Raw genomic sequence first — 9,675 nt, 5'->3', positions numbered from 1 at the left:
AAAGAAAACATAATATGCAAACATTGTATTTTTTTATTTTATTTATTTATTTGATAAGAACAAAGATAAACCTTGGCTAGTTAGCAATGCTGGGTCTGAATACATATGACAGCTCTGTAAATTCATTATTTCTGAAAAACTGAATATTCCTGCTGATTCTCCCTCAGATGGCCTCAGTTCTTTACTTCGCTTTGCTCCTCTCTCTGAGCTGCGTTCTCTGCAATGGAGCCCAAGTGAGTCTGCCATCTTGTTTTACTCTCAAGTGAAAAACAGATTATAAAGTATTATTGAGGAAATGTTTACAGAGTGAAGCTGAGGAGTTTTTAGATGAGGCAGCTGAAGGTGTTCAGACTTGAAGCTGTTTGAGTCACAGAATGAAGATACATTTACTGTATTAACAAACACATTTAAAATAAAGTTATTGTGAAAGTTCAGTATTTTATTTCCCTTATGTCAGACAATCATACTCATTATATTGTATAGATTTTCTTATTCAGCGAATGAAAACCCAAAAGTTTGTGTCTCCAAAATGTAGAATATTACATCTGATTGATGATAAAAGATATTTTAAACAGAAATTTCTTCTGAAAACTCTGTTTATTACTGTAAGGGCAACCTGGTGCCCTGCAGGTGGCGCTCCACCAGGTGAGTCTAATCAGGTCAGTCAGCAGCTAATTGGTCACTGGCAGGTGGACAGCTAGCAGGACAGACAGCAGCTACATAAAGGCACTGAAACTGTGAGTTAAAGGACTGTAAACTTAAAGGACCATCGCTAAGCTCACTATTTGGACTATTAAAAGCTCCCTCTGGAATTTTTTGTTTAAAATTGGTCAAATACATGAAATATGGTTAAAATTTACAGAATATTAAAATTGTCTAGTTACAAATTATCTACAAATTAATTGTACTCCCCTCAGAATTGTACTTTTCACCTCTAAATTAATACTTTGTACCTTTAAAATTGACAGTTTCTATGCTCTCAGCACCTGGTCTGGGCTCCTTTTGCTTGAAGTCCTGCAACTATGGGTCTCATCCTATGACACTTCTTTCGTTCACTCAACTTTTTATGAATATGTTTGGTTACAGCACTGTGCTAACAACCAGCATTGACCTTTTGTGTCTTGCCTCCTTGTGGAGGGACATCCGTCCAGTCAGCTGCCGTCCTCATGATTGTGCAGATCAAGTTATGACTTTGTAAAATTGATCTGATGTAATAAAAGTTTCTGAGACGTTTGGGTTCTGATGCTCTGTGAGTCTCACACATTAACACTGCAGCAAATACAGGTTTAAATGTTTACTTTGTATGATGAATAAGAGAAGTTTAACTTTTGATATGGAAGAAAATATATTGGTATTTTTTTTAGTATGTGCATTAAAATTAACTTGCAGGATTAATATGTTAATAATCTCCATCTAGATTAGCAGCTTTTGAGTGACATATGGTTTTATTAATCTCTACGTTTTCTCTCTATCCACAGGCTGCATGTGGTAAGTACTTCAACCAGACGAAAAGCAAGCTGAGAGTTTTGTTACATTTTGACTGAATTATGTTTTAAAAGAAACACAGAAGTCCAAATGTGATGTAAATCCTTGTGAACCTGTAATGAGGCAGCTTTGCCTCAATACATTGTCATTTATTTCTGAAGAACAAGGATTTTGCTGCTAGTCTCTCTTTTCCATTTAATAAGATATATATAATTTCTTCAAATTCATTTTGAGAATAAATGTCATTGTTTAGCTCTTATTTAGGATCTTTTGCACTTCTTTGCATTTCCCAGTTCCTTTATGCCCGACTGGTTGGTCTGAGTTTGGAAATCGCTGTTTCCTCTTCCAGAATACTCAGACGGACTGGGCTACTGCTGAGGTACAGTCACAAAAAAATCAGTGCTTAAGGCAAAAAACAGTTGATGTTTTGTGTGTTGTAAACCTGTCACTTTATTTATTTCACGTTTTGTTTATTTCATCTTTGCCCCCTTTGACCAGATGTTTGTTTCATAAATAACCAGTTTGTAATTTCATTAATGTTTTTAGAATCTAGAATTCCCATCTGAATGCTTTGATTTAATTCAGTTTATGTATCATCACTTCACAACAACTGTCGCTTCATGACACTAAAAACTGTTAATTCAGTTCAAGTCACACAATAAATCCTAGTTATGCATCAGTGCATCAAGTTCACTTTTTATGCGTTTTGTCATTAACTTTACAATAATCCTTCATATCTAACATGCATGTAGCGACAGTGGAGAGGAAAACTTCCCTTTAACAGGAAGAAACCTGTTGAGGGTTCAGAACCCCAATCTTGGAAAAGTCTAGAATTGCCCCCCAAAAAAAAAAAATTTAATTAACATTTGCATTTAAACAATATCAATATGAAAAGTCAAGAGAAAGAAAGAATGAAATCAATCTGTCACTCATCTAAGACAAAAATAAGAGTGAATTTTTAGGTCCACCCCTACCGTTGTTAGAACAATGGTTCAGTCCAAAGTGTAGGAGGAGCAACAGCTGAACCGGTTCCATTAGAGCCACTGAAGTGAGGAGCTAGCTGTTAGCTGCTAGCTGTTAGCTGTTAGTTGTTGCTCTGCAGCACAAAGAAAAAACCCTCCAGTAAGTAAATTCTTAAAGCAGAAGATATGTAAACATTTTATTTACTTTCACTGCTCAATAGAGTCAAACATTAACAATAAAAATTATACTGCAGTTTGTTATTTCATTACTTTTACTGAATCTTGATAAACTGCCTTGTTATGCCTTGGAAATCAAAACTAGCAAAACTGCTGCATTGCTTTTATAGACTTAATCTTTTTTGTCAAAGGTAACAAATATCTCATTTACATTTAGCCCTTTAACTCTTATGTTAATTAGAAGAGTTTGAAACAGACAGCTCTGTGTGTGGGATCTGAGAACAGATAGAAAAAACTAAAAGTTATGCATTTTAAGTCACAAAATAAAATCTGAATATTTTTCTATATAAACCCTTCTGTTACGTTGAAATTATGATACTTCCCAGATATTCATTTCTATCTACTTGTTGGTTCTCAGTCACCCAGGACATGACAAAACTAAAAAAGATTTTAAAATAAAGCAACTTAACTTATAATTTAAATAGCCCATAACTTGTATTGGGAGCCATTTCAATAAATCCATGTTTATGAGGAATTTTATTAAGAGGAAACTTGCTTTTATTTATAACCTAAAAATTTTGTGAAGGTGTAGCAGAGATTAGATCAATGAGACTGAACTAAACTCGTATCTAAGCAACATTTGAATTTCAGTTTTACTTCTCAGGAGGCTGGTTACTGAGAAAACATGTGTGATGTGCATTACTAGTCATTTTTGGTCCTGCAGCTTGAATGTGCAGGACCAAGGTGGTTTAAAAGCTTAAAGAAGTTTTAAACCATGTTACGTTACATTTCAATGGAACTTTGCCGACCCCCTGAAATTGGTCCTAAGAAAATTTCCTGTTTATTGTCCCCCCCAATAATGAGATGGGATTTACGCCCTTGCTTGTAACCTGGTTATGATCCAGCAGCATAAAAAATCAGGACTGTAAATGCAATACTACCACCAATCACCAAAGTGTCCAGAGAAAAGAAAAGACTCGTTTTCCAGACGTTGTTCAATGAAACGACTTTCAGAGCAACAAAATGGCCCGCTAATCATTAAGTGTCGCAACAAGTTTGTCTTCAGAAGAGTCAAACTTACTAAAAAAAATTCAAACTGATTTGTTTTTATTAACTTAGTTTTGCAGTGTGCTGCTTTAAGTGTTTTTGGTTTGTATTTTGATTTTGCTTGTTTTTCCCAGCTTGCCTGCAATATTTTAGGTGCCAATCTGGCCTCCATCCACAGCAGCGATGAGCACAGCTTCCTCAAGAAACTGGTCAGATTTGAGGTAGGATCGTTCCAGAGAACCTGGGTCGGAGGCCATGATGGTGAGAAGGTCAGTTTTTTCATTTTATTTTACTTTTTGGTAGTCAGGGATGGTTTACAGCAAATGTTTTTGATAGGTATTTTCTCAACCTATATAAAAAGAACCACAGACAATGTTACTGAGTTTTCAACCAAATTCTTGCAAGAATTGAGAAGCACAGAGGATCAGCTCCTACAAGCCGATCTCCTTGCATTCTGCCATTCTGCTGCAGAACTCTTCTTTTTATTAGCAGGGAAAGGGAGTGAATGGAAAGTGGGAGAGTGATCTTAACAAAAAAGGGGGGGGCGGAGGGGGGTACCCTGATAACAAGAGAGGGAAACAGAAACTAAATTCTACACACAGACATTTAGAGGCAACTAAGGCGTATCTCAGGAAGGCCCCCTAAAGAAGCACCTGTGAAAACATGCTTGAGGTCACGGAAAGGTTAATTATGTCTTACACACAGTTTAACAAGTTCCTCCTCTCTGGGGTGAGAACACTAAACCTTAAAATAAAAGACAACTAGTAATATAAAACTACTAATGTAAGAAAGGTAACAAAACATAGTAATTCTAACAGTTTTGCTTTGTACCCAGAGGAGCTGGGAAAAGGGTCAGAGAGAGGGAAGTCTGGGTCTCCTACCTCTGACCAGATAAGCAAAGGATCGATGGACGGATGAATTGATCTTGCTATAAAATATAAAAAATTGTCTGTGCATAAACCACCTGTGCTTTATATTTATATGATGATCTTTGGGTCTTGTAAACATTTTCTGGGTACAAAATGTCCCCTGGGTCACACTTTGGACACGCCTTATATAACCCTCACAGCTTCAGTCCTCAGTGTGCTGGAACTTAATAATAAAATGCATGTATAATAAAATGTGTGATTAAAAAACACTTGGTTCCAGGAGGGTTTGTGACTGTGGAGTGACGGGTCAAAGTTCAGCTACGTCAAGTTTGACAACGAGCAACCAGACAACTCTGGTGGAAATGAACCCTGCTTGGAGATCAACTATCCAGGTGACCATTCTGAAACTCTCTGAGAACAGAGCTAATGATGCCATGCAGCTAGTAGTTAATAATTACGGTTCATTTGATGATATTAATAAATCTTAGGACCTGCTGGATTAATATCCCACACAGATTCACCTGCTGCTGAAATATTTTTGTTATATTATTAATATTATTATTTCTCTTCAGGAGAGACTTTTCTCATGAATGATGAAACATGCAGCAAAACACATGCCTTCATCTGTGCCAAAAAACCCTAACTCCTCCCTCCTCTTCCTGAGAAATCCAACATGACCATGTGACCTTCTCACTGGTGATGTCACTTCCTCCAGGATGTGACATGGCGTCGCTGCTGGAAGATACAAGGATAAAATCTGATTTCAAATAAATCTGTTGCATGAAAAAAATATTTTTTGTCATGTCATTTTATCTTTGGAAAAAGATGATAAACTTTAGAGTAAAATACAATTAATAGTGGAAATAAATCTGGCTCTAAACCTCCATGGTAATGTCAAACAAGTGAAATCATGAAACCATCAGGCATCCTAACCAGATGCTTGAGCCACCAGGCTCCCAAAGTTTGGAAGATATTTTAAAATCTTTTACAAAATCTAAAAATATAAACTGTACATTTTTGACTTGTACTCCAAAGGCCATCCTACACTGTAAAACCATTGCAAAAAAGTTTTTAAAAAAATTATAAAATGGACCTAAAACAGAGGGAGTAACAAAAATAACTCGAACACAAACGGACCTCACAACAAAACATGAAGGAAACTTGGAGGCTGATCAGACCCCTGCTGGCACACAGAGGATCAATCAATCAATCAATCAAGTTTATTTGTACAAAGCTTATTTCAGCAACAAGGCAGTTCAAAGTGTTTTACATCATAAAAACACCATACAGTCAACAACTGAGAAACCAGGAACAAGCATTATATTCTGAGTGCCTCCATCCATCCTCTTATCAGGGGTCGCGGGTTTAGCAGCCAAACTAGGGAGGCCCAGACTTCCTTCTCCCCAGCCTCTTGTTCCAGCTCCTCTGGGGAAATCCCAAGGCGTTCCCAGGCCAGCTGTGTCCTGGGTCTTCCCTGGGGCCTCCTCCTGGAGGAACGGACCTGAACTCCTCACCAGGGAGGCGTCCAGGAGGCATCCTGACCAGATGCTCCTCAACTGGCTCCTCTCGATGTGAAGGAGCAGCGGCTCTACTCTGAGTCTCTCCTTGATGACCGAGCTTCTCTCTCTAAGGGAGAGCCCAGACACCCTACGGAGAAAAACTCATTTCGGCCGCTTGTATCCGCGATCTCGTTCTTTCGGTCATGACCCAAAGTTCATGACCATAGATGAGGGTGGGAACGTAGATCGACCGGTAAATCGAGAGCTTTGCTTTTTGACTCGGCTCTCTCTTCACCACGACGGACCGGTGCAGCGCCCACTTCACAGCAGACGCTGCGCTAATCCGCCTGTCGACCTCCCGCTCCTTCCTTCCCTCAGTCCCTGAGTGCCATCAACACCAAATATGTTGGTCAGCATGGAGTTAAATTTGTTTCATAATTATTCCATCAGAATAACCTAATCTCAAATAAAAAAAATTAACTGATCAAAATTTGAACTGTAATGATTTTTTTTATAAAACAAAAAAATAGTTTAAAAACTATTTTTTAAATTAAAATCATTAACTTTTGTCTCATGAAGTGAAAAAGTTATTTGCAAAACATAAACATTTATTTGCATGTCAGAAATCTTTGGTTGCAATTTTTTTGGGTTGCTCTTAATCTTATGGTTTCTGCCACTCTGGTAAAAAAAAAAAAATTAAAAATCTCAAAATTTCGAGTCACTATCTTGAAATAATGAGGTTCTATCAAGATCCAGGATAAACAGGGCATCCCTTGTCGATCCGAGTTTCCCCATTGGATACGGTTCCCCTGCGTCTCCTCGCCGCTCCGCACCGCCCAGTGAACATGTGTTTCAGCAAAGCTGTCACACTTTTCCCGTTTTTGCAAACGCGCTCTCATCAGACACACACACTAGTGGCGTTCCAAAAAACAACATTTCCAATAACGGCTGTGGGTGGTGATGGGTGGTTTGATTCTTGCATGCACTTCTGACTTGATTGTTTGGGAAAAAAAATGCTTTATTTCTTGTTAAAATATCGACAAAATAATTACTAAAAATCTCTTACTTAATCTGAAGTTTCAAGTTCAAAGAGTGATCAAAAAAATCATTTTACAAAAACCTCCCATCATCACACCGGACATTTGCCCAAATCAATAAACCTCCACCAAGCACCCTGTAGTGTTCTTAATTACTGAAATTATTGGGAGGGTCTAACAGTCACCAAAGTAATCTAAACAATTCCAGATATAAATATTAATTACAGATTTTGGTTCTAAACTAACTTAAATAGAAATAGAAGTGCATAAAATAGGCTTGTGTAATATTGGCCTTTCTTTATGTTGAATTTGTTAACCAGCTCACTTTTTGTCAAGTTGCATTAAGCATTGCAAAATATCAACTGTATCTGGAGGAAATATGTGTTAAAAACTGTTGCATAATGCCTCTGTGGGTGTGTGTGTGTGTGTGTGTGTATTAACTAGCATTGAAGCTAAAGTGGGAAAGCTCACCGGACCGCTGCACCAGTGTGTCATTAGGTCCACGTTAATCTGCACCACAAGTCAAGTGACTGTACAGATTATTTATTTACCAAGCACATAATTAGTGCTGTGGATGAGGGGAGGCAATGTGACTCTTAAATATATATTTTCTTCCAGATCAAAATAAAAAACCAACCTGGTTGATCACAGGTAGGATATTCACATAATTTATGTCTTTATTTTTAGTGTAAATTGGTGTGTATGTGTCTTGTATTTAGTTTTATTTTGAATTACAGCGCCTTGCGAAAGTATTTGACCTCCTTGTACTTTTCAGCCTTTTGCTGCTATTCAGGCTTTAAACATAAATATTTTTTTATTATTTTGTGAAGAATCAGCAACAAGTGGGACACAATTGTGAGGTGGAACGAAATTTATTGGATATTTTAAACTTTTTTAACAAATAAAAAACTGCAAAGTGAAGCGTGCAATATTATTCTGCCCCTTTACTTTCAGTGCAGCAAACTCACTCCATAGCAGAGCTTCAATTATTTTCTGTTAAACCCCCCAGGAAGAAGAATACACTCCGCACCTCCCTACTGTCCGACATGACTATAAATATGGTGGCTGTATAAACCTTGTACATGCCAATGTGGGGTAAAAAAAGAAAAAGGTTTTTATATGTCCACTGTAGTATAATTTGTATATAAAACTGTGTTTCTCAATTGCAGTCATCAGATCCCCCTGCTCTGCATGACTCGCTTGTATTGATTTTAATCAGCGGGTCAATTTGACCCAGAACATAAGTGTCTCAAATTCAACTATAAAGATCACCCATTGAAAAAAAAATTAAAATGTAATATAAAAAATTTACAAAAGATTAATGTCAAGGATAATTATTGTTTTTTTTGTGTATTGTTAAAAAAATAAAAACACTAAAAGTAGATTTGTAACAACTGATTTTCTAAACAGCAAACAGAAGAGAAGATTTTCACTCACATTGATTTCCAGGATGAATCCACAAAGGAACAAAGTAAAAAGTACAAATTTCATCTGTATGAAGATAAGAAACATTCAGTTACTCTGAAATATGACTCAAAATATTAGATGATTTTCTACAACATTTTCAACAAGCTGCTGAACCAAATCATACATTTCATCCATCAATATAAACATGATGGAAACAAGTTTTCATGTCTCTGAGAATCAGAACTAGAATTTATCATAACATATATTAGAAGAACAGAATTGTAAGCAGCTTTTTTTGGGTTTGTTCAGTCAAATTTTACCTTGTTGTGATGAAGAATCAAAGCAGCAGCAGAAACCAGATTCACTAGCAGCAGTGTGCCTTCAACCAGGGAATGGAGGGTTTATAAACCTTCACTGATGATCTGACAGAGGAACAAAATGTCTTTATCCAGGCAACAATTCGTCCTGTTGAGGTTTTCTGACCAGAAGTCCAGGTTGGTGATGGGTGAGGCAGGAATGTGTCAGGTTTTATCAGATTATGGAAATATTTCAGTGCTGTGCTTAGATGATTCAAGTAACTGTAAAAATGTGCTTTAAAAATGTATAAATTTAACAGTATGAATTTATTTTTAGTATCCATGTTTTTGATTCAGTTTCACTAGCAACACTCAGGGTAAAGTGCAGCCATACTGTAAAAGCAGATTACTGGTAGGGGCCAGATGCATTCTGGGAAACGACAGGTGTCGAGCTAGTTTGGTCTCTTCACATGTCAGATATCCAGCTGGTTGGTTATCTGCTGTGCAGTAGTGTGCAGTTGTTGTTGTCCAGTTGGTTCCATGGTTATCAGCTGTTGTGATGATGTAGAGAACTCTCCGTTTGGATCAGCTGTTCTTGAACGTCTCCTGTTTTCTCCAGGAGACGTTCTGTTTAAAGTTTGGAGGTCGGATGAAGCATTTTTCCATTTTTGTAAATAAGCCCCACAAACCTCAGCCAACAATGACCACATTAAATATGGAATGTAAAACTAATGGCGTGAAAGTATATGCAACGTTTGGCAAAAATAAAAATGCTAGTTTTTGTGTGTAAACAATAAAACATCCTAAATGTGTCACTTCTGGTTGGCGGCCATCTTGATCTGATCCAGATGACAGCAGGCAGCGTTCTCACAGACATTCAACCAACTTCCTCCACA

At 37.2% G+C, this 9,675-nt stretch overlaps 1 protein-coding gene across 1 annotated transcript; it reads left to right on the top strand.

Moving 5' to 3' along the window:
* The first annotated feature begins 108 nt into the window (after positions 1-108).
* LOC116722606 (galactose-specific lectin nattectin-like) lies at positions 109-4,883 on the top strand. Its single transcript, XM_032566776.1, has 5 exons — positions 109-233; positions 1,479-1,488; positions 1,779-1,864; positions 3,806-3,940; positions 4,821-4,883. Exons 1-5 carry the CDS (start codon positions 168-170, stop codon positions 4,830-4,832), a joined length of 309 nt encoding a protein of 102 aa, XP_032422667.1. The 5' UTR covers positions 109-167; the 3' UTR covers positions 4,833-4,883.
* The last annotated feature ends 4,792 nt before the right edge of the window (positions 4,884-9,675 follow it).

Source organism: Xiphophorus hellerii, chromosome 1 (assembly GCF_003331165.1).
Source record: "Xiphophorus hellerii strain 12219 chromosome 1, Xiphophorus_hellerii-4.1, whole genome shotgun sequence".
Taxonomy (NCBI): Eukaryota; Metazoa; Chordata; class Actinopteri; order Cyprinodontiformes; family Poeciliidae; genus Xiphophorus; species Xiphophorus hellerii.
Note: the sequence above shows the minus strand (reverse complement) of the source record. Positions and strands in the feature narration are given on the sequence as shown.